We start from the raw sequence: 25917 nt of genomic DNA on the forward strand, positions 1-25917 counted from the left end.
TATAGTCAATGTTTACACTAGCAACAGAAATGCTTTTGTCACACAAAAACAATAGTTTACATCAAAAAAGCTATTTCTTATTCATTTCTCTAGACAGATAATACATGTCGGGCAAAACCGCAAAATCATATAACTTTTTCCCCCAAAAAATACATTTTTTCTTCACCCAATCCTAGCCTTTTTTTCTCCCATTTACCCCCCATTTCCTTACCCTCATAATAAAAAAAATAATGTGGAAAATAAGGAAAATCAGATTATGTATCTACAGAGATGGAGAACTCCTCAGACCCTTTCACAACCCAGACAGGGTTTTGGAGTAGAGCTGGGGGGAGGGAAGCAGCTTGATCCAGGTTACCTGTGTTGCATTATGCTCAGAAATTACTTTTTCTTACTTGAAAGAAGTTCCTAGGTAAAAGGGTATACCGACAGTCTTTCCAACCAGATCCTCTCCTTCATGAATCATTTCCTCTGAAGTTAAGGAGATGAGGTACACAATCGTATCATTGCACACACTTGTATAAAAGGTACAAAAGGCCTTTTCTTTTAAAGTTAATAGCAGGAGAATGAAATAATCTCTTCTTTTTTACAAGAGAATAGTTTCATTGTTCTGCCCACATACTTTATTTGTTGAACTGACATCTGTAATAGTGAAATGGAAGAGGAAAGGGAAGCGGATGAGAGAAATAAATGAATTAAAATATTTGGGATAAGCTTTTGGAGAACACTATATGACTATGCTTGAGTAAACTTGACATGATCTAAGTAATAGCACAAACAATCAAACACTGAAGGAAAAAGTCCACCCCGATCTGGTTGCAAATGTTGACCTCTCTCATACATCACCCTTCCTACGGTGTTATTCTAATTTGCTTGTAAGGCTGTTCCCTGAAGGCCCAGTTCCCCTTTGTGCATAGACAAAATTTCCCCTGCAGGCTCAGAGAGTTCGGTTTTACTATAATGTGTTTGTTTCCAACACCAACCCGCTGTGCTGGGTTAACTCAAGTTAAATTTGGTTCCTCAGTTTTAGGTGCCCCGTGGGGTTCACACCCATACTGCTGTGGACGTGCCAAAAATGTCTGCTTCTCAGCAGGGCTGAGCAGTCTTGTCCCTATTTCCTGCCCGGAGTCCGGGTGGGGTGGCAGCCCCATGGCCTTGCAAGGTATGAACCAACATGTGGGTAAAGAGAGCCTTTACATCCCACTTCTACCAGAGCGGACCAACACGTGCCCAACATCAGCATCCCCAAGCCACCGTTGCTGGGGATGAGGTCCTGCCACCACAAGCACCCTCATTGGGAGGATAACTCGTGCAGAACAGGGCTGTTCCTGCCGCTGGGCACTGGCATTTGTGATGGAGAGAAGGAGGAGGAGGCTGAACTGAAATGGAAAAAAGATACCCCAAGTTTTGCAAAGTTCTGCTGATGAAGGCAGCAGTCCTGCTTTCCTTCCTTGTGCCAAGGATGTCGCTGAACCTACGAGACTGGGGACCTTGCATAGCAAGTTAGGAGAATTTGGTGCTGTGCAAGAAAAACCCCCAAGTTTTGCCAGTATTCCTCAGCAACGTCCCTGTTTGTTAAAAATTCTCTGGGTGTAATGTGAGGGATAGGTTAATTAGCACGTACATTTTTATGTGGACCAGCTGTCTACTCTGTCCTCTGTCAGAAATGCAAAGTCCTCTGGGAATCCCTATAAGAAAACACACTTTGTCTTCCAGGAACAGAATGGTTTTCTTTTAATATCCACTTCAACTGTAACTCATTTAGCTTATAAATCTTGACAACAGATTGTGGCCACTGATGTATTGTTTTCTCATGCTAAGCCTTTTTTTTTCTCTCCTTCCTCCTCGGATACCTTATACTCTGTGTTTAAATGTGAGACACAGCTGTCTCTGCCAGCAGGAGTTCACATTGTAAAAAATCACCAAGATTTAAGCAACAGGTGTTCTACCAACCCACTGTGCTAACATTTTCTCCATGCAATGAAACAATATACTGGGCTGGGATAAAAAATAAATCAAATTAAAAGAAGAAGAAAACATTTGCTGGCTGGAGATTAGACTTGGCGCAACTTCAGCTTAAGAGCTGAGTCCTTATTTTTCTCTTACAGGAAAGCTAAATAGCTTCCATAGAAGTGGATGGGTGAAATCGGTCAGGCAGACTATACGTAAAGGAGTGAGAACCCTGGGACAAGGCTTAGTAGAAGGAGAATAATTGGGAAGAATCTTCTTTTAAAATATATGCATATTAGTTGTCCTGATGTCACTTCATCGAATAGTCCAGGGACACTTACAAAGCAACAGAAACAAGGCCACAGACCTTGTTTCAACCTCTTGCAACTTTCAGTCCTGTAAGATTTTTCCAGGCCATGATGTGCAGTGCCCTGGGTAGAGATTTTTAAGCCTACTGGTTTTTGTTTTTTCTTGTAGTCCCTTTTGGAAGACCCTTCAATTACCCACAGACCGCAAGTTTAAAACCATTGCTCCAGCCAAACTAGCCTCATTGCTGATGAGAGTTCCTCACATCCCCCAAATGCTGAAAACAGCTACTAATAGTTTTAAAATATATGCTGTGTGTATACAGTGTACGCATATATACAGAGTCTACATACAATGTAGAATGTTTTTATATTTAAACATGTGATATATAATATTAAAGCAAAAATGCCCCTACTACCAGGCAGTTGCAGAGAGAGGAACACTTTAAGTGTTTTATTCAGTGCAGCAAAGAAGCATTCAAAATTGCATACAGTATGTATACAAGAGACACATTGACACTTGGTACGCAAACTTTCGACTGGATCAGATTAATTGTCTCTTAGGATGCAGGGTCACAAGCTCAGGAAATGCTTGAGCACTTGCCTGTGTGCTTTATCCTGACAATGTGTTGGGAGGCAGTGCGTGGGGACAACGAGAGAAACAGCCATTTCATGGGGGAAATGCATGGTACAGAAAATGGCACCCAAATTCTGGGAGCAGGATCCTGCTCTTCACACTTAAAATGAAGCCAGATTTGAAGGCTCAAAACCCTTTGCAAAGACAATTTCCACCCTGGGCACGTCTCCCCATCTTCTGCCTCTCCCCATGGCCAACACCAGGTGCTCAAATTGGCTTAATTCACACCCAGGAGTAGGACCACGCCCCGCCAAGCACTGTGCAGTTTTAAAGACAGGTGGAGTATTTCACCCTGCCTTCTCCAAAGAGATTTATGACAAGAGATTTCAAGCAAAGAAAGAAGACAAGCCGAAAAGGAAAGCTGAAAAAAATTGTCATTGGCTTACACACAAGATGGTTGATCCAAAGAGTGATCATACAGGAAAGACGAGCCAGTGCTGACCATGATCATACATATGTGTGTCCTTAATGCTATTAACATATTTAAAGTACAAAGTCTTGAACATTGTATCCAAATCAGAGGATTCACTATCAAGCCACATAAAGAAAAACATGCTGAATTGCTATAACAAGGGGGAAATATGAAAATGTGGAAGGATTTTTGAAGTACAGTCACTTCATGTTCCTGACTTGTGGGTACCCAGCAGAAAATTGGAGCATTGTTAAGAAACCAGGTACGGTCCAACCTGGAAGAGCATTGTGCAACTCCGAAATTATCTTATATCTCTTCCTCAATTATTGCCGATCGGTTCAGCAAGATAAACCTGCTGCCTCTCAGTAGGCACAAAGGAAGCAAAACCTCCAAGATTTACCATGCACTTGAACAACAGTATCAATAAGCTCCCGAGGGAAATAAAAAGAAGTGTCTCCAGCCAAATGTTGACTGTGAGGATTTAAAACTCTGCTGAAACATGTGTTTCACATTCAAGCTTTTCCTGTGCATTAGTTAGATGTTCTGAGGATACTGAAGATATATGAGAAAGTCTTAAAGTCCTAAACTGAATGGAGGAGTTATATTCGTTAATACTGTGCCACAGAGCTCTCAATCCCTGAGGATGAACAACACCTTCCCGCATATGTGACAACTGCCGTTGCAATTTCGGGGTGCCTCCTTGCTAAATGCAATGCGGCCATCAGCACCGAAAGCATCCAGCACAGGATGCTACATTGTTAAGACAACCGTTGTCTTTCTGGGGTGATCGGAGGTGGCTATGGATTGCTTTCAGAGGAAACGAGCTGGCCTTCAGATGTGTGAAATGCTGAGGCTTCATGCCGCCGGTTATTTTAAAAAACAAGGAAGTGTCAGTCACCGGCAGCAGGGCGGCAGCGAGACCCGCTCTGCTGGGGGAGCCGCTCTTGCATCGCCTGCCATGCTTGCAGGAGGCCATAGGCGGGTAGTTTGTTTTACGCTTTCCGTTCTTAAATAAAGCCTCCTCTCCCTGCTACCCGGTCGGCCCCTCCGGTCACAACCACAGGCAGGATCGCACCACCGGCTGCCTGTCAGCCAGCCGGAGCCTGCCAGCAGGCAAGTTACCCCCGTGGCCACGCTGCGCTGGCAAGCACCGTCCCCGCGCAGGGAGATGCCGTAGAAGATGCTCCTGCTTCGAGCCCGGCAAAGCCCTGCTGCAGTGGGGAGGTTATAATGCACAAGGACAACGCTTTCCTGGGCAGCATTGCCGGCTGCCAAGGCCGGTGGGATCCCCAGGCAGGCTGAGCCGGTGACATTGCATCAGTAGCAGTGCAGACCCTCCACTGCCGGGGTCCTCCCCCCAGCTGACAGCCCTCAGGGTCACTGCAAATGGAGCCACTTTGCCCAAAGATAAATTATTCCTACAGGGTGTAACAGTGTAATTTCTCAAGGGCAGCCAGAGGCGCGTTTTGCCAGCGGCAGAGCACGGTTCAGCCTGTCACTGCCTCTGCCATGGAGAGAGGGCTGCAGGTTTCCCCGTGCTGACTGCAGCAAGCACAGCACACTTGGAAGCAGCCTTAGCAGCAGGTCTGAACCTCCCAGCCCTCCTGCGAGCCCCAGGAGCAAGCCCTCCCCTTGCCTGCCTCTTCTGCCTGCTGAAAGTGAACCCATGATATGTTATCCCCTTGTAGCTCATCTCCCTTTTAATTAGATTTCCTGTCTTACGCTGACAATTACTGCTGTAGGGTTGTGGCCTCGTGACGCCGGTGCAAAAGGCTGAGCAGAAAGTCCCATGCGGCTCCAGGATGATGCTCAGATGGATGCCCCGTCAGGGAAACAGCTGGGAATATTATTTGGAAGCGGCTCACCCAGGAACCACTGTCAGCCAACACACTCCCCTTCTACTTTTAGCCCCTCAAACCTCTGCCCTCCATCTCCACAAGCAGGGAGATATATGACCCCAGCTTCGACAGGAGAGCTCCCACACCGGGGAGGGGACGGGATGGGCGCACTTTCCTCGCAGATGTCCAACAGCCGAGAGGGACCAGGCATCCCCAGCATGGGCAGCGCCAGGGATGGTCAGGCTCTGCTCCGCCAAATGTGGCCGGACCCTGCCGAGTGCCTGAGAAAGCCCAGCTCGGCTCTCTCCACCTGTCCCAGCACTGCCAGCTGCATGCATACCGGGACGAAGGGACTTGCTGGAAACCTCGGAGGGGTCCGGTGAAGAAGGAGCCTGACTCACCACCGCAACTCCTAATAGTCCTAACAGCAGCAATAGAGAGCATGGGGGAAACAGGGCAGCGAAAATAAATAGCTCTACTCTGGAGGAAGTTTTGAATATTTTAGAGCTTGCAGCTGGGCAGCTTTTCTGGAAAACATTTTAATACAGGGAATTAAATGTTTTCCCTGAAAGGCTGCACTAAAACTGGATCTCTTGAGCAAGAGGACACATCCTTTGGGCGGTAATTTGCTGATTCTATTTCAAAAGTCTTGAGGTGGGTCACGTACAACCTCTCTCAGCATCTCAGTCCTTTTAGTTTTTATGCTCTGCACTGTGGGGATGGGCTTACTCCATGTCTGTGGAGCTCATAACACAATGGTACCATATTGGCTCCTTGATACATAGTTGTATGATCAACATACAACTACATGATCTACACACCATGATACATACATGTCTGTGTATGATACATAGACAAAACCCTGCAGCAGTATCACTTCTGTACTCAAGTGGAAGTTTCATTCCAAGGGGTCATCAGCCCAGCCTCAACTACTCTGTTTTATCAGGTTACTGCCCTTAGGAAAATCTTTCCCCGTTCCATAACAAACCTGCATTTCAAACACGAGCCCATCTTCCTACCAGAGGAAGGCGTGCTAGGCTTCCCTCCATCTTTTCGTTATACAATACTTGATTTACCCTCCAGGCAGTCATACATGCGAGTCCTTGCAATACTTTCAGGAGAAGCACAGGTTCTCACATACATGGTATATGATACCTACAGAACCTACAGTTCTAAGTAAACAAAGATCTTTGTGACCAGGGCTGTGAAATGATGATGGTAAGTTGGCTGCAGAGTCCAAGGGTCACTTAGGACCTGAAGGGCTTTTGCTTGGAGATCGTCACCGCTCCGGGCTGCTCTTCCATGACTCACTTCGCAAACCAACCTCATTGCCACAGCCAGGAGGAAATGATTCATAAATACTGACCTTTCCCCTTGCCACCCCTGCAAAATGAGGTCTGTGTATAAGCACTCACAGAGCTGGAGCCATGGGAATTACAACTAGATAAACCATCCACTGACAACAACATCACGCAACCGCTTCCCTGCCTGTGCTAATGGTGGAGATATTTGCTGTGAGCCGGGCACACTCACAGAAGAACAGATCTGGGCAAAATAGAACAATTAGGCAAGGAGAAGGTGACTCAGAACAGGGGAGGCTGGGAGGGAAGGGTCAGAACTGGATGAAATCCCTTGGTCTCCTCTTTGCAGATACTATGAAGTCAATGTCTCATAGAAAAATAGACACACTTAGAGTTAGTAAGACCGTTATCCTTCATGCCACACTCAGTCCATGGCATTCACAGTGGCAGATCAGCAGTCATTAAGGAATAATATTGCTTTGTTATTATTTGCAATGTCCTCAGGACATAGGATACCCAGTCCTGGGTGACCAGCCTGCTGTTGTGCTGCACAAGACACAGTGTGATGAGGGGTTGTGACCCAAAGTGCTCTCAGCCAGCGCTCCCGTCTCCAGGGGTGGGTGCAGCAGAAGGGAGGCAAACACGAGAAGGAAGAAAAGATTCCTCTTTGTCTCCCTTGTGAACCACCCTCATGAGCTAGGAGGTCCTTACCACTTCCAGCCAGACCTCTCATCAAAACCTCCCAGTTTAAACATCCAAGAACTGATTTCAGTATGAATACAAAGACAACCAAAATGAACCAGGGTTTCCATTTCCTTATCACGCCCTGTTGGGCTTGACCAGGGCTTGCAGCATGCCTCATGCAGCTATAACCAGAAAGGGCTAATTAAACTGGCAGGAATGTCACCAGGAGCTGGCAAATGAGACTTGCTCCTTAGTTTTAAGTCTGTACTTCTACGAAGAGCTGCCACAGAGGAAGACAATAATGGCAAACTGTTCACTTTCCTTTAGTGAGAGTTGTGTCTAACGACTAGGTGTCCAGGTATAAGTCGCTCTTCATGTACCAGATATAATGGACTCTCCATCTTTGGGCACGGCGATTGTGAATGGAGGTTGTTACAGCCAACCTGCGCTCATAGGGAAAGCATCAGTCTTTAGAGGTAGGAATTTTCTTCAAGCCAAAATGTGCATAGCTGTGGCTGGCCTACGGCAAGGCACGCAGCCGGCCCCCAGCATGGCAGGTTGCCACGGGCACCGCTGCGCCCAGGGGTCGGGTACGCAGTCCCCCATGCAGCATCGCCCTGGCATGCCCCCAGGCAGCCGGCTCCCTGACCGACCAGCCCCACAGCCACTGGTGTGGGGATGGGGACATGCGGCGAGGGCAGGGCACGTAGGACCACTGGGAAACCTCACCCTGTGCGGAAGGGGATTAAGCACCCACTCCTGCTCCCAGCACCCCATGATGAATTCAGACTCTCACTTGTTTCCCCCAGCGCTGGCAATGTCTTTGCAAAGGAGGAGGCGGCTGTGAAACCACTCTAAGCATGGGGTGCTGGCTGCCCAGGTGCAGGCAGCTGCCTGGCAGAGCATCCCTGGGGCAGCCGTGTTGGGGTATGCTGCCGCCTCCTCCATGGCCCCGCTCCCCGGGAAGCGGCTGCCCCGCACAGCTTTCCTCGCAGGCTGCGTGGGACAGCGTGCCAGGGCTTGCGGGCAGCCTTGGGGATAGACAGCATAAACATGACCCCGATAGCAGGGGCTGGCTCAGAAGCAGGGTGAGCAACAGAGGAGAAGACAGCTCGGTAATTATTTATACTGTGCAGAGAAAAGACTTTTTAGGCAGCTGTTGGCAAGCAAGCAGACCTACCAAGATGAGCCAGGCTTTGCGGTTTAAGAGCAGCTCTGCGGAACCAGCGACCGAGAGCAGCGTTTCAGGCACTTGGTGCCATAGAGCACCCGGCTCTGCCAGCATGACAGAGGTTTGCCTTCCCCTCCGCCGCCCTCGAGGAGCACGTTCCCAGCTGCAGCATCCCACTGGCGGAGCGGTGCCCTGGCCCCAACGTCACCTGCCAGGTGAGGGAAGCCAGCGAGGCTGGAGCTGGGGTAGTGGCAGCCTGGGAAACCCAGGTGGGGACAAACCAGCCCCTTTGGGCACAGTTCTTGGGGCAGCCACGGGTGCCTTCCCCTGCGGGGCTGACGAGGGCAGCCCCTGAGCTTCGCTCCTGCATGCGTGCTGCTGTGTGGGCACATGGCAGCCTTGCAAAGCGAAAGCAAACAGGTTGGAGTGGGGATGAAGCTACGCCTCAGTCAGGAAGCTGGGGAGCCAATTCCCACCCTCGGGGCGAATTTTGGGCAGGTGTTGGCGCATGGGGATTTGCACAGGTTTCACTTCAGCAGGAGCAGCCTGGATCTGTCGTTGCAGGCTGCCCATCCCTCTCCTAGGATGCTGTCTGATGCTGCCACGCTTGTTTTTCTCAAATTCTTGTTATAAGTAGCATGAGAAACAACTCATAAAACTGTTAACAGCAATTTCTACCATGTTGTTGAGAAGAGGCCAAAGGCTATTCTTCCTGCAGAGAAATGAAAGTAATGGAGAAAGATGGCAGAATTTAATCATTAATGAGCAACACCTATTTTGTTACTACTGACCAATTTTGAATTCACAAAGACAATCAGGAAAGTGGAGCTGTGTTGAAATGGCTGCTACAGACTCGAGCCCAGGCCAGATGTCCCTTCAAGTGTACACAACTGGGGACCATGTGTCAAACAAGCTCTTTCTTCAACATCTAAACAAGCACTGGAGCTTCCAAAGTGGGCTCTGCACCGTCTTCTGGGACCTACAAGACTAGATTGTCAGAAATCAGTGTATTAGAGGGTAAGTACCTGAGTCTGTAATGTTTTTCCTTTCTGGCACTTGCCTCTCCTCCTCCCATCAACCAAGCAGCTAAAACAAATTATGAGAAAAGCAACTGATTTTTTTTTTTTTTTTTCATATTGGCAATTGAATAGGACCTAAACTTCCTATTTTGATCCCAGACTTTCTAAAGGGATAAGTTCTTCACTGAAGTCAATGAAATTTTGTCACAGACTTCAGCGGTGACACAATTTCACCTGCAGAGCTTTATTTTCCTGAATGCCCCAGTGGTTTGCTGTAGCTACTCCTTCTAAATATTTGGAAAGGTTTAATGAATGCTGTTACCGCAGCAAAGGCGGCTGCACCAGAAGAACCAGGAGCATGTTGGCTCCAGGTGGAAGCGGTGTCCATCAGATCGGGTGGCACTCAGCCAAGGAAAGCCAGATCTGGCCTTTGCTAAAGCCTCCGCCAGCGTGTTTTGAAGTCTATTGGAAAGACTCCCTCAGATATCGGCATGGTATCTGATTACAAGGCCGGGGAGGGGCAGGGAGAGGCCCTGGTGTCCCATAGCCTCAAGACCTTTACATGGAGCCACTGCTTTTGAGGTCACCGTGCTCCTTAAGCCATTTCACCTATGCGTCGCTCCCACTGAAGGACCGAGCCTCTCCACGTGCCGCTGGGTAATGCTCAGGCTGGAGGGCAAATGTTAAAGGCATGGCATGCCCTTCCCTCTGGGGCAGCCTGCGTGATTAGGAGATCATATTGCCAAGGAGGCCACGCAGTTAATCAGAAGAAGGGGTGAAAATTATGCAGCCTCCTCCACTGTTCGCTTTCCACTGACATGCATAATGAGCACCAGCAGCAAATCCATCCTCTGCAGAAAAGCCTTGCAGGGTACCAGGTGACCACAGAGGAGGAATCTGAGCTTTTTCTCCACATCTCCATCAGGGACTCATGTCCTTTGTGGGCACCTGGGCACTGGTATCTGCCAGAGAGCCCCCAATGCCCCACCACTCCCATGACCTGCCCTGGGGGTGCACGCATTTCCACTTCCATGCACACAGACCTACAGGCTTTAACTTCACAAGCAGAGCAGACCCCAGAGCTTTGTAATCCTCAAATACGAAAAATTCTAGTAACAAATGCTCCCCGCATCCCGAGCTGCAAGGTGTAGAATTATGACAGCTTCTCAAGGGTGGGCAGTTAGTGAACATCTCTGGCTGCTCAATAGATTAATTTTTCCTCATTCCTGCCACTTCACTTGTGCATATGTCTGTGAACATGAAGGATTTGAACACCCTGAGTAGGTGGTGTGCAAACCTTGGGGCTGGAGATCTCTGTGAAGCTGCTGACAAATTTAAGAGCAAGATTTGTTAGAAGAGTGAAGGGGAAGTATACAAAAATTGAGCTTTCCTCTTCAAAAAGCCATTAAAGAATATGAAGGCAGAACAGCAGCAGGGTTCATAAAAGCTGAGGATTTTTATGGGCTGGGAGTGGGCAGCAATTGATACAGCTGACTGCAGTTCTGAGTTATTTAGCACACTGACATTGTAGCATCTATAGCAACACTGTTAAATAGACCCACAGCAGTGAAATGCAGGTACAGCTTTCTGGTGTCATGTAGTCAGCATCTGGGAGCTGAAAACAGCTGTATCTCGGTGCCTTCGTGCACAGGAACAGGGGTGTAACTCATGAGGGCCCCTAAATCTGGGCTAACCCTGCCTGCTCCAGAGAAAGCCATGCTTTTAGGAGTTGAGCACCTGCATAAATATCACACTGAGTGAGGTCCCAGCCCTCTGACATGCCTTTCTCCATGAACTGGGAATTCTTTAGGTTATAAAAGCATTTTTTCTTTTCCAAATGGTACATACAAACCTTGCCACCCTGAGCCTGCCTCTCCCAGGCTGCAGGTCAGGGACCTACTGGATCTTACAGCAGCCGTGTAAAGTCAAGGTTAAAGAAAGGCCATAAGGCATAAGACTGGAAGACCTGTTAAGAGCATCACATAAATAAACTGAGCTTTTAGATCCATTCTTGCTTTCAGGGCACCTTAACTCACCTTTGCCTGCAGCAGAAAGACAGCAGCAACGGCAAAACAGATTTTACCGTAATCAATCACATGTGGGAAGCAACGTTAGCAGCTGTGAGGGGGGAAGCACAGTCCCATCTCCTTAATGTCTGTGAATGCTCTTCAATGACTGCAAAGGTGTAGTAATAAAAAAAAGACACGCCTGAAGGACATCGGTGCAGGATTGCCATTGTAGGGTTTTGCCTACCAAGTACCCCTGGGCCAGTTTGGGGCAGGCTGTGACAGCAGAATTAAGAGCAAGCCCCAGCTACACCAGAGTTTCATTTTACAAGGGCAAACCTAATAGATGATGGCAGCGCACAGACTGAGCGGAGGACGTACCTGTGGCTGCTCAAGGGCTACTGCATCTTTACAAGGCACTAGCCTCATCAGTGAGGCAGCACACAAAATGGATAGCGGAACAGCTGCTGGCATCGTGGTTTGCAAACCTCTCCCACTAAATGCTGCGTGCTAAAAACTCAGAGATGAGGAAGGGAAAAAGAGAGCTGGAGAAAGACTAAGCATATCCAGAGCTCAGCAAAACTAAATTACTTCTCCCAAATTCAGCTTGATTTAAGGTTTTGACTTCATTTTGAGTGAATGCATTGAAAAAAAAAGAATCCTTAAGTGAATGCTCTGAAAATTAACCATTAAATCCTCTCGGATTCGGTTAAATTAAAACATTAAGAAATCAAAGCCAGCAAAATGATCTTCATAGCCATGTCAGCTTTGTAGATATATATAATCTTTCCTTTTATGCAAGCTTTGCATTGTGTTAGAGCCCTGCCATTGCCCAGAACAATTAACTACTACATTAAGGCTACCTGCGTAAGCACTTACCCTTGCTTATTGAGCTTCAGCAGCAAAAGAGATTGCTGCAGATTTTCAGCTAACAGGAAAATGGCCAAATTGTTTAGAATTACCTTTGGGAAAAGAAAATACCTTTTGGTAAGTGGTTCTGTGGCTGAAACATGCAGAATTAGGGAAAACCTAGGAATAAAAAAAAAAGACCCCCAACCCTGCAAATAAAGGTGCCAAGCATGGGTGCTACACTGAGCAAGCATTCGGGCTGGCTAGCAGGGCACTGGGCAAGGGGACATCTGTTCTCATGACACAACTAAAGCATTTGTGTACATGTTCAGCTCGGAGCACCTTCCCCCCAGCCCCAGTTCACGACAGGTCAGCAGAGCCGTTTCTGAGATTATTAACAGCAGAACTGCAGGGTTGAGGTGTTTTGGAGATGCCTTGTTTAAGCGTTCTGGAGAAGCCCTTGTTCAGCTGCTCGTTCTCCAGGCTAGCACTCGCACAACTGCGGCGAGGAACGGCAGCGCTGGTGAAGCTGCCAGCAAGGCAGCGGCATGGCGCATCCCTGGAGGGCTAGTGAGCACCTTCGAGACTATTTACGACAAAGCCCGCTCCTCTTCCACAACGCACAGAGGCCTTCAGAGCAGGAATCGCCCAGGAAGGCTTCTCTCATCAGCCGTAACCAGCACCAGCAGGCCGGAGGCGAGCCCCGAGCAGGGAGCTGATCGCCCCATGGCTGCAGTTTCACAACGCGAGACGTCTGCGGGCCATGACTGCAAGCTGCTTAAGCCCTGGGGAAAACACAGAGGAAAAATTTCCACATCGTTTGGGAGTGATTGGAGCAGCTTCCCTAGGGCTGCCCTAAGCGCCCCTTTGCAGCTGCTGCTCTCAACTGGCTCTGGGCTAATTCTTAAACACAGGAGTGGGCCCACGGATTAGCTGCGAAGTGATCTCAGTTTCATCCCAGACACATCCACCCAGCGAGCCGTCAGCCTTCCTTTTATGCAAGCTACTGTCTTTTCTCTAATGAGGAGAATAGGGGGAAAAGGGCTTACTGTCGGTAATTATCATCATTTTATAATGTCTCACTGCTCTCTCAGCCACCAGCTGCCCCCTCTCCCTTTGCACCCAACCACTCAGCTTGTGCCCACACGATCCTAGCAGTTGTTTTGGGCTCTGCAGCTTCATAGGTCTGACTCCACCTCTGCTCAGAAAGAGATCGGCTGACCATCCCTCTCCACCTTCCTCAGCTCTGGAGGGACAGTCGGTCTATTTTAGAGCTCCCCTCCCAAAACGGCAGCCTTTTCCCAGGCCGGCTGCGTGCCCTGGTGAGGAATGCCGACAATCTGCCGTCCAGGACCGGAGCTGTCAGCGTTACTTCCCTACTGCTGAGCCCTCAGTCATCACTTGCATGAAGGCTAAGTATGCAGCCCGCTGCCTTGTGACAAGAGCTGTGACTTTGTTTAGGAGCCAAGCACTAGGAACGAGTAGCAGGGAAATGTGGCTTAGTGGAACAGGAAATATTAACAATCTGTGATAAAATGAAAAAAGCAGCCAGTAGACATCTAACTCGGTTAGAGGCACCACTCCATGACTGGCTAAGAGTAGCGACAGACCCAAAGAGCCAATAAAGAATTAGTTTTTCCACTTCAAGGCTGACTTTTAAAAGACCAGAGTAACTTCTCTTGTGTTCATCTGTGTACAAGAAAAGCCCTTAGCAAGGTCATCTGCATATTGCAGTAAGTGCTGGCACAGGAAAGGACATGGAAGAGTTTTCAGCTCCACAGATGGTTTAAGGGGCTGTTGCAAAAGCCCACAGAGATAGACTTACACAGCTCCATCACCCTCTAGTAGCGGGCTAGGATAAGCTTGTTGTCTGTGAGCTACTACAGCTTTGTGCATCAATCAATTTTTTTTCTGGTAGAAAAACACGTGATTGGGGTAAGTGTTTCTGGCTAAAAGGATTTCTCTCAAAACTCCTTATTTCTGAGTGAAATGGTCAAGTGATAGTGATTCCAGGTAGAGGTAGAAAGAAATTAATTCCCCCCCCCCCCCCCCCCCTTTTTTTTTTCCCCCTTCATATATGTTAGTTAAGGCAGTTACCAGGCTGGACAAGCTACATTAACACTGGTTTCATATGTATACAGTCCTTTCAAGTTATTATGGGGCTGATAACCTCTCTTTGTCCTTGTAATCCAAAGTAAATAGAGGAGCTTAATCGCTCCAGAAATGGGTAACAACTTACAGATACCTTCCCTCCTAGTAAGCTGTTTGCACAACACCTAGTGCTGGGAGTAACCAGAAGCTGATTTAATAATCTGAAGTCATCCAAAGACTCTGCTAAATCCCGTGTGAAATGTTAAGTGTTTTGTCTTGTTCTTATCTCCACCAGGCAAGTAGCTGCACCACGACGATTTTTTTTTTTTTAATGCTGGAACTTACCTGGCAGGGCAGTCACTCATTTGGGCCTCCATCGAAGGACCTGTAGTACCGGCTTGGACACTGCATTTGCAGTTGGCTCTAAGGAAGGTCCCTACTAAGTACAGAAAATGAAGTAGCCTCTGCTGCGAGAGGCAGAATTTCTCACGCAGGGATGGGGACCCTGCCTATGGGCACTTACGGGCGGACACTGCTCTCCATCTCCCAAGGCACGACCTTGGGTAGGCGGCACGGGCGCTCTGGTCCCGAGTTTCCTCTTCTCCAAAACAGAGATATGATATACAAGTGGGCTGAGAGCCTTGCAGAGAGGTGCTATCGCCAGTACAGGGAGTTATCGTCCCCAGGCCCAGGTCCAAAGCACACAGCAACATGAAGGAGAGCTGTTCCCTCAAAGGACCCTGGCTCAGCACCCAAGCCAAGAACAGGCTGGATTTGTTCTCCGAGGGAGTTGCAGGCTCACTGCTGTTACTACACGCTGTACTTTTACCTTTGTAAACGGCAGTAGGTGCAAAAAGATCCCGAACACTGAGCAACAAAAGTTACAGTTAATGAAATAATCCCCTTCTAAACAGTATATGACCAAATCCTTGAGCCTCCTGCAAGTTATAATCAAAACCATATGTACAGTCATAAACATCAGAAATATTTACAAAACACTGACAAGATCTTAAAAACAAAAGCAGTGATTTCCTCATCTTGCTGGAAGACTTACAAAAACTGGGGTAAATTGTCTTGTTTAAAATATTCTGCTGACCACAGAGCACTGTATGCTTCATTGTAATGGTTAAGTCATTCTATATGTATTTACTGGTTCAGTTAATCTACTATGGCTGGGTACAAACTATTGCAAGACAAAGATTATGAAGTAGGGTCAATAAAAATCTTGTTTATGCAAAATCCACTGTTGTCATAGCACCATTTTACACAAAAGGTAAATCAAACCCCTATCCAAACAACCATTTCCCCTGCACTGGCGGCTGGCATCGCTAGAGACATCTAGCAGAATTACGTAGAAGGGCTGTAAAACTGGCCAGTTTAACGTGGCTGCCATTAGTCTGTGCTGGGGTAAATGTCTCCGCTTTGATGTTTTTCTAAAAACCTAAAGTAAACAAAAAAAATCCCAGGCACTTAGGCACAGAAGCCTCACCTCTAGCTTTGATTACAAAGTCTCCTAAAGAAAACTTGTAGGTGCCGCAATCAAACCAGGCTGCTGACATAGAGCATGAGCTTCACGTGGGTGCCAGCTAGCAATACAACCTCATTTCCCAGCACCTCACCCACCTTTCTTGTAAATTTAGTGTGTAGCATTAGGCCAAGACCCCACAAGTAACTGAGCCCCATCATGAGGTCCCAAGCAGCTCCCAGGTCCTTCAGGAGCCAGGACACCTTGAAGGTGTTCAGCTCTTAGCAGGACCAAAGTCACTGTCTTTTGCTCTGCCCGTCTTCAGGACGGAGGGCACGAAACAACGCTGTGAGCAGCGGGTAGAAGCTGTGCGGTGTTTCCAGGGTCCTCACCTCACACATCAAACATCCCCCAGTGGAAAGATAGAAAAAAAACATTATCAGGAACACCCATAATACTGTTTATAACTTTATAAATTAAAATTAAGCTTTTTTTTAAAAGACTTAAGTTGACAGTCTTCACAACAGTTGATTTAAAAAAAAAATACGGGTAGGTGAGGAAAGTCATTTAGGCACTTTCTAGGAAGGACTGAGATGTTCCTGCTTATAAATAGAATCACAAAATCATAGAATGCTTTGGGTTGGAAGGGACCTTTAGAGGCCATCTAGCCCAACCCCCCTGCAGTGAGCAGGGACAACTTTAACTCCATCAGGTTGCTCAGAGCCCCGTCCAACCTCACCTTGAATGTTTCCAGGGATGGGGTCTCCACTGCCTCTTTAGGCAACCTGTTCCAATGCCTTACCACCCTCATTGTAAAAAATTTCTTCCTTATATCCACTCTAAAATAGGCAGTCAAAGAAGTCTAAATAGTCAAAGTAAAGGCTTTGGTTTAGTTCTGATTTGGGTTCAATTACAAAGAAAATTGCTCCATTTCAGCTGTGCTGTGAATTCAATGAAATTGCAAGAAACCGTTCTGGTCAAGATTTCATTTCAGATGGGAAAGAAGACATTTAGATTGGTCGTCTTTCATATTTTATTTTGCTCAGAAAACATAGGCATTATTCCACCTTCTTATTCCTCTCACTCTCATTTCATTGGAAAAGATGAAAGACCAGAATGTCAGTGTTATCCTAATCACCATGCCATCACTACTGGCACAGATTACAGGCAAAGGTGTTGCTTCTGGGGTTTCATTCATGGGTTTTTTAAACAGAAAAAGAGGAGCAGCCACCATTTTTGTGAAAGGTCAAAATCTGTTTTAGTCTGGAAAAATTCCTGTTGATTTCAATGGCTTTTGAATAGGGCCCAAATTTTACCTCTGTACCTCGCATCGATCCCTGAGTTTCAGTGTTCTTCCTATCCTACTTTGGATCAGAGAAAACTTTTGAGAGAATCCTGTTAAGACAATATTCCCCACTAGGAAAATAGTGGCCCGGTTTCTAGGACCATTTCATATGTACCATGAATACATGAGCAGCCTTATTTTATATCCTCTTAGTCAAAACTTAAAGCTGCGAATCACATTTCTGATGCACCTTTATAAAGATATCATCATTGATGCAGGAGCAGAAACAACAACAAATTATTAAATTCTTCTTCTACCATATTTATGCCCTTACAGAGACACTTATTTATCACTTATTAAAAACTCATAAGGGACATCTCTAAAAGCTGTAAGCAATAATGAGCCCTTGAATAGACAATAAATCCACAGATGCTTAACTGGCTTTTCAAAGCTGCCAAGCACCAGCGCTTGTGAGAGGTCAGCTCTTTAAGCCATTGTTTGTGTATCAAATATTAAGTTCAAATGCCTACATTTTCGATGTTTACTACTGAAAAGAGAACTTGTACTTGTTACAGCAATAGCCTTCTTATGGAAGAGGTTACTGACATCTCTCCAGCAAAGGTAAACAGCACCAGTAAGTCTAGGTCAACGCACACCGTGCCACTAAAGTTAATACGCTTTCAGAAGGTGCTTAAAAATGAGGACCTGCTGCAATACAAATACACCTCAGCAGAGCTCAAGGCATCTGAACGGCTGCAGTTCCGTGGAGACCCCAAAGCAGCAGAAGTCATTGCACATTTTTCTTGTCATACCTCATTTCTTTTCCCACGAAGCTAGGAGAGTACAGGTCAGAGGATATGCCGAATGGTGAAAATGTTCCTTCTGGACTACTTTCAGGTTACTTGAAATTCAATCACAGTGCTTCAGATACATAAAAAAAGAGCAACAAGGCACATTTAATGCTTCATTTTAGATTCCTAAGGTCACAGAGCGAGGCATTCACGGGTAAAGATTATGAGCCTGAAGTCCGTCCCCCAAAGATCTGTTGTACATGGACTGCGATGCCAAGCAGAATATTACTGAAATTAGTAGAACTCTCTGTGGGTGCTCACACATCATACACGGCAAAAAGCAAAACTGAGGACTCTAAGCCTCGTAATTGTGCTATGTATAAAGATTAACTGGAGCATCTAAGCAAATCTGCCCCTCGGGAGGGATCTACGCAGGTTCAAAGAGTTCCTCTTAAGCCCTTAGATTGAGCTTAAGACATTGGAAAAGCTTAGATCAGGCTTTAATCGTAACAGATAGTCCACCAAACAACCATTCCTCCAACATATCGAGAGCTCTTTCAATAGATACCTCTTTATTTGAAATGGAATGCATCTTGAAAAATACGAAAAATAAATCACATCTCTCAGAAATCATTTATGAGTCATATTTACACGCATTTTTTTTGACGACACTGATATTTCTGCTCACAATAGGATATGCTAGAAAACATTTGGTACATCACTGCAGCTATAATTCAGAAGCTGGCATTTGCATATCATGAACCTTAAAAAAAGAGGAATTACTTCAGGATGTCAGAAAGACAACATCCACTTGATCTTCCTTTCCACCTATTCCTAAATTTGCTTGGTCAGCACAGCTTGAATTTTCTTGCTGAATCTGTCCCTTAATCACTTTTTTTTTTTAATTAAGACATGTAATTTTGACCTCTTTATGAACTGACTTTCCACACTTTTGCTACCTATACCAAGCATTTGCCTGTGTGTGTTTTACTGGAATTTTTTTTAATTCTCTGATGAATTTACTTCAGCTACATACTGTTGGCTGCTTTTTTTTTTTTTTTTTTTTTGGTAAGGGGAAGGACAACCTGATTTCTTTTCTTGCAAAGCTCCAATAACATAGAGTATGATCTGCTGGACCTACTTTCATAGCCATTGCTTATAAGGCAGTGACAGACTATTTAACCAAGTAGCTCCAATGAAGACCCCGCAGTAGTAGAGGGGCAAGCCAAAAAAAGCCTAGAACCACCTCATTCATAACATCAAACACTTTCTTGGTCTAAAATTACTATCAGTCAAAAAAACCCATGGAAGATAGAGCGTGAGAAAGTTGTCGGATTGTCCATGTCAGACAATTTAGCCTTATTTATACTGACATGGCATGAGCCACACAGCCCGACTGTCCCCAGGGGACCCCAGCCAATTTGTTCTCATTCAGTTTCCAAGAGACAGTCTGGAGGCACAAAGGGAAGGTTTGATCCTTACACTCATCCCAGGCTGCAGGCACAGAAAGAGCTCAAGGTGGATTTTGTGACGTGACCGTCTCTCACACTGAGTTTGGCTGACACCAACGCTTTTAAAAAAGTAACACAGCAGGCAATGACAACCGGCAAAAGGTTGTTGGCGAGCTACATCGGTCCAAATGGTTTTGAGAGCATCCTTCAGGCCAACTTAAAACAAGAAACGTAAGGTGAAAGTAGGACATTAACCTTGAGTCAGTGAAAACACAGCTTTCATTTTTAATTTGCTACTCTTTTCTCAAACCTTAATGTCAACCATATCACTAAAATTGTCAATCTTTTGTTTTCAAAGTACAAATACCTCCAGAAGAGCAGCAAAATTTCAGCTTTAGACCAGATCCATAGACTTTTGTGGCATTCAGGGGCTCGTGTCCACCGAGGACAGGAATATCTGTCTCTCCTAGAGAAATATGTGTCTCTGATCACACAGGAATTTATTTTCATCAATTACATTTATCCTTCAGTAGGCTAAAACCTATTTTAGTAGGTGAGATATCAGCAATACATCTATATATCTGAAAAGGTAGATTAGTTACTCAGTAAACTGTAATTAATGAGTCTACAGAGAGGAGCCAAATTACAAATTACAGCCTATTTTGTGAGTCTTTGACTAGCTCATTAGAGAATCCCCTTGCAGCTCTAACATCCAAGCATTAGCAGAATGATAATGGCAGATGTACAGAGATGTGGAAACTAGGTATTATGGTTGCCAAGACAGAGAATCTAATCCTAGAAGATGCAGGGCACCTTCAATTTCAATTAGTCTCAAAGTAATAACTTCGTTAGGACAGCTGCAATCGACCACCCCAAGCTCGTCACGCAACCTTGTCGAGGGCCAGATCGGAAAGCAGCACTCGGGAGTAACCACAGAGGACCACCGAGGTCCGGGCTTTAATTCTGCACCGTGACGCATTTTGCACGTCTAGGTACGTGACCCCGACACCTGGGGGGCAAGGAATGAAAGAGGAGGGCTAAAAGAGATCTCGACTTATTCCTTACAGGACTGTGCTTAAGCTTAGAGTGCAGAGGAAGGGGCCATCACGCGCAGTAGCCAATTCTGAGATCTTCCTTTGAGCGTCACTTCAGTCTTTTGCTTTAAACAGCTTGAACCAAGAGCGTGGGGCTTTTGCAGTCAAGCTACGCCTCAGTTACACAAACAGAAAAGTCCTGGATGTGTGGCATTAAAAGATTTTGTTTATACTCGTGTAACTTGTAAAGGGGCCAAAAGCCCTTTTTCTCACCACGCTAGTTAAAATAAACACCTCCGCAGCTGCAACTTTTTACCTTGAACCAGAGCTAACAGGCCCCTTTGCTCCGTCCCGCTTACAACCTCCCCGCTCAATTTAAACCAGAGAACCCGCGCTGCAGCGGCACAGGACGCGAGAACGCCCATCGCCTGAAGGGCCCCGTCCTTAGAAAGCGCACGGCCCCGCGCCCGGCTCCCTCCTCTGCACCGGGGCGAACAGCCCCGACCCGCTCCCGCCAGCATCGACGGCCAAACTCCCACTGCCTTTTAAGAGGCAGAGGAAGACGCACCAGCTCCGCAATTAGCCCTTTGTTTTCCAACTTTCCGACGTCTTTCGAGGCGAGATCGCACGGCGCCTCTCAACATCCGACAGTGCTAAACACCAAAATTAATCTAGTTTATCTCAGCTAGAGAGCAACTTGCAGCTTATGAAAACCGTGACCAAAATAATCCATTTGCACGCTAAGAAGTAGATAAGATGGATTTTAAACTAAGGGCTACTTTAATGCAAGACATTTAAAAACCGCCATGAAAATTCAATACAGGTCGTGAGCCCAGACCGCTTACAAACGGACCGTGGAGAGGAAGCCCTGAACTCGGACACTACGAAGCGTTCATAAGCGCTTCGCAGCTTGTGCCCTCCAGCTTCGGAGCAGGCACGTCGGAACGGTAACTGGAATCCAACTGCGAGTCCTGCATCGCAAAAGAACTTGGTCAGATTCCCCTCCGCTCGTACGTTAAACAGATGGGTTTTAATCTCAGAATGACAATCAACGTTAGTTTTTTGAATAGCCAAGCATGAATAAATTTTATCATCTTCCGCCACGCGTAATATTTTAGACGAATATCATTTGAAACCCAGATTACGATTACTAGTCTCATTAGAGAGGAGCTCTCATATGCAGTATGGGTTTCAGCCAAATTCCAAACCACACATCGCATTTTCCATGTTAGTGTAATACAGCGCATTTCAGGTAAAAAGGAAAAAACTTTTGTTAAATTGCACACGGCCGAACTACCCAGAACTTTTTAGTTCCTTTAAGGGAGCTAACATACACGTTGTTTTTTCCTTTGCTTTTTGGATACCGCCTACATTCAGAAATGTCTTGCAAACAAGCCTTTAAAAAAACAAAAATAACAAAAAACAACCAACCAACCCTAATAAATAAAATAAAATACATTAAAAATAAAGTTACAGTACATCATGTCTCCTAGAAGTCCCATCACACCAAAGGATCCTTTCCGAGGTTCATAAATAATAGATTTGAAATGCTTCTCGGCACCGAGGGCGGCGAAGCAGCAGCAGCAGCAGCAGCTAGCTGGGGTTCAGGTTGTCGAGCCGCTTCTCTCCAGTCCACCTGCATCTCTGGCGCTTGCCCAGTTTTCCATCCGCTGAAGTACGTCCGCAAGGAACGTGCTCAGTCCCGCTTCCCCGAAGCGCTTCCTTAACTTCACCTGCAACAAGACAGCACAAAGAGCAGCTGGTGAGGGGATGCTGGAGTGCCCGCAGCGGGTTTTTTTCCACGCTGGGACCAGCGCTGCGGGGCCGCTTCCAGCCCGGGGCACCCGTGGGGCTGGGGAGCGCGGCGGCTCGGCCGCCCCCGGGGGCTGGAGCGGAGGGGGTCCCAGGGACCGGAGGGGGTCTCGGGGGGCCCTACCTTTGCTAGGCGGAGTTGGAGGCACTGCGGAGGCGTGGGCCATGGGGCTGCGCCAGGTGCTGCTGCTTCTGTCGGGTGGAGCGGACGGCGAGGATGGCCTGGCGGTTCTTGTACTGCACCATCTGCAGCGTGATCGCCGCGTTCCAGCCCTGCTCCTGCGCGCACCGAAAGTCGATCTCCTTCCCCTCGGCCATCACCACCGTGAAGTACACGTACTTGCCCTTGCGCTCCACGCAGTCCACCGTCTTCATGTTGGAGAAGTGGAGCTCCTTGATCTTGGCCGCCGGCTCGGCCGGCAGCGGTGGCGGCTGCTGCTGCTGCGGCGGTGGCTGCTGCTTGGGGGGGATGAGGAGCAGCCCCTCCTCGGTGAGGATGCAGCGCTTCTTCTTCCAGAGCTGCAGGAGCCCGTCGCTCCTCTTCTCCAGCACGCCCTCCTTCACCGCCTTGCAGCCGCTCTCCAGCATCCTTCTGGCATGGGCCGGCGGCCTCCGCCCGCCGGGGCTGGGGTCGGGGGGCAGCCGGCACCAGCCGAAGACTCGCCGCCCGGCGCCGGCTCCGAGCCGGAGGGCCGGGAGCGCCCCGGCCCGCAGCGAGCGGAGCAGCGGCTGCCGCCCGTGCCGCGGCGTGGCGGGGCTTGCGGCGGGGCGGGCGGCTGTGGCGGCGGGATTTTCCCTCCCCTCGGCTTTTGAACGCGCCCTTCCCTCCCCGCAGCAACACCCAGCGGAAAAGGCGGCTCCTCCCGCCGCCGGCGGGGAAGCCCAGCGCCGCCGAGGCCGCGGAGCCGCTGCCCCGCCCGGTCCGGCCCGGCCCCCCCCCGCCGCAGGGGCGGGCAGCAGCGGGGGCAGCGCCGCCGGCCTCCAGCCCCGCACCCCCCGCCTCCTCCTCCTCCTCCTCAAGCGCGAAGGTGCTGCGGGGAGGGCGTCCCCGCCGTGTTTAACGTGGTGGGCTCACAGAGGGAGGGGTGGGTGCAGCGCTCCCTTGCCTTCGCCGGGCTATGCCAGCAGCACGCGTGCGGAACGCATTTCCTCAGCCTTACCCCCCCCCCCTAAACCCCCAACACACACCGGGGAACAACAGCAAAGGGCCCCCTCTGCGCGATTTTGGTTCAAGTGCAACAAAACCCGGTGCCAACTCTCCGCAACACCCCGGTATTTAAAGGATCGCCGCTCCCTTGAACAAAGAGGGCAGCCTGACACACAACCTTTATCCCTGGCTTCTTTATCCCTGCGCTTTATCCCTGCCCTCCGCTGTGCGGAGGAGCAGCAGCTTCTACCGCATACACAAAATACACCTTTCCTCTCTGCAGCAGTTTGAGTGATGTCTACAGAGAGCGAGTGTCCGTATCACTTCACAAAGGAAACACTGGAACCGCAGTACTTGGGAATTTTAGAAGTAGACTGGGGGGGGGGGGGGAACCCACCCAAACCACCAAACACCAAACTGGCAAACAGCTAGGACCATTTTTCTTGTTACTCTCTGTTGCCACACATTTGCTTATTGTTTGGATTCTCCCGAGGTTAGCTTTTGAATTCATTTATTTGAGTAGGAAAGTGACCTAAGGTTAATATTAAACTATTTATTTTAAAGTCCTTTGATGTATTAGATGTAAATCAAAAACCCACATAACTGAATTTGGCTGACAATGCCAATGTCAGCTGAATGCTGGAAATTTCATACTATGTTTGAGAGCACTGGTTTTTTTAAACATGTATTTAACATGGCCAGAAAAAAAAACCCCTCCTCACAATACTTCTGGCAGCTAGGAAGCGGGTCATGCTTATCATAGGTCAGTGGGAACACATTAGGAAGAAAAAAAAAAAATCAGTGATAGCTTTAACGGAGTTTATCTCTGGTAACATTCTAAAACGGATTTCCTCTGATAATCTTTTCCTCTTGAAGTTCAAAGTTAATTTTGATAAATTGTTGAGAACAATTCAGGTAATAAAGGCAATTCAAATTTAGCTCTTTTACCTTTCCTGAGGTAACTGGATGACATTCAAATTAGTAACAAAGGCAACTTGCTAGCCACAAACCGAACAAAAAAAAGAGATTGGTATCTTAAACATCCATTTATCTAAAGAACAGTCCTTTCTCCTTAGAGCTTAATATATATGCTACAAGACACAGTTCATGCTCACAACCATCTTACGCCTATTTTAACGGAGGCACATGCTGGTTTCCAAGAGACCTGAACACCACTCACGATTGTCTCAATCTGCAGTTCATTGCCATTTGAACCTAAATTCCCCAGCGCAAATACCTGCATCTTCAGCTGCTGCTGCACATACAAGGAGCCTCACATGCGGCTTGAGCGAGGTACGAGACTCTCCTGCCTTTTCACCTGATGTGTTTTGCACCTACTTTTTCAATCCTGATTAAGCGTGTCACATGAGCAGAGACTTAATTTTGAAATTGTCAAACTAAAACACAAACTGGTTAAAACGTACTCATCTATACCAAACTATTAAAATACTGAGTTTATGTAAGGCATAGGACATTGAACCAAACCCACAGGAGACTCATTTCTAATAAATAATTCACCTGCACAGTTTTAGTTGCTGCTCCATTGCTGTGAGTGAGTAGCCATTCGATTCCAAGTAAATGCACTAACCAGCAGTATGGGAACTAGGCTTAGACTTACGAGTCCCCCAAGTTATTCTGTAACAAGCATTCAAGAATTTCCCCACACACACACCCCAAAACACTGCACTGTAACACTTAAGGACATTAACGCATAATCTATATATTTTAATGTGAGCTTTTTTGCTTGTTCTCAGTGCTAATAGTAATTTGTAATTAATCAAAAGGAAAAAAGTGAGACGAAGATTTTTATCAAATATACTGGAGTAAAGTGCCTAAATTCATTCTACTCCAGCCTTCCATGGTGTAAAGTTCTCTGAAGTGTTCAATGTCAGATTTTTAAGCCCAACTCTAAACACTGATGGACATACTCTGCTAATGTAAAGACTCACAACAACAACTGTTTATTCCCAGTGAAATTCACCTAAGCGTGTGATCAGAAGTAAACATGCAAAACATCCATTTAAACTTGTACTCTGTAAGCCAACAAATATTAACAGCCATTTAAAATACACTACATTTGACCAAAAACACCAGATCAGTCAAAACCTAGAAGACTAGGGTAAGATGAAATACTGACAGTTTCATGATAAAAAGAACAAAATATCCCAATTTAATTGTGCAGAATTTGCCAGTAAAGGATAACAAACTTCATTTTCCTAAATGGAAGTCAAAACTGAACTTCCAGAAATGTTTCTTACATTAGTATTTTGAAAAAACACATTCACCACAGTCAAGCACACTACATTATCCCACTGAGATTTTACTTTACTTTTCTTTAAATATATATTTAAAGTACTGCAGTTATATTAAATGATCCATGTCTGCTACTTTTATTGAAGTTTCACGGAATACTACGCAGGTTCTGCATCTGTTTCTCCTGAAATATCTGATGTACAGATGCCTCCTACTGTCAAACCTGAAATACTACAACCTGAAAAAAACACTGAATTTGATCCTTCAAAGTCTCTACGTCTAAAATCTGTTTATTCCTTATTAAATTTTTCCTTTTCCATGTTCAGAGTTGATACTGGTAACAGAAATGTTTGGTTTTTAAATACACTGGTCTCCTATATCATAAGTTCCCTAACTTAGACTCAAGTAGTTGAAATTCT

At 46.8% G+C, this 25917-nt stretch overlaps 1 protein-coding gene across 1 annotated transcript; it reads right to left on the reverse strand.

Moving 5' to 3' along the window:
* Nucleotides 1-22227: 22227 nt before the first annotated feature.
* Nucleotides 22228-22686, reverse strand: PHLDA1 (pleckstrin homology like domain family A member 1). The gene has a single exon (XM_075727678.1). The coding sequence runs from the start codon at nucleotides 22684-22686 to the stop codon at nucleotides 22228-22230; it is 459 nt and encodes a 152-aa protein (XP_075583793.1).
* Nucleotides 22687-25917: the final 3231 nt, after the last annotated feature.

The sequence above is a fragment of the Pelecanus crispus genome, chromosome 1, assembly GCF_030463565.1.
Source record: "Pelecanus crispus isolate bPelCri1 chromosome 1, bPelCri1.pri, whole genome shotgun sequence".
Classification (NCBI taxonomy): Eukaryota; Metazoa; Chordata; class Aves; order Pelecaniformes; family Pelecanidae; genus Pelecanus; species Pelecanus crispus.

What these genes read in the sequence shown, in the direction of transcription:
- PHLDA1 (XM_075727678.1), bottom strand. Translation starts at nt 22,686, where the DNA reads ATGCTGGAGAGCGGCTGCAAGGCGGTGAAGGAGGGCGTGCTGGAGAAG.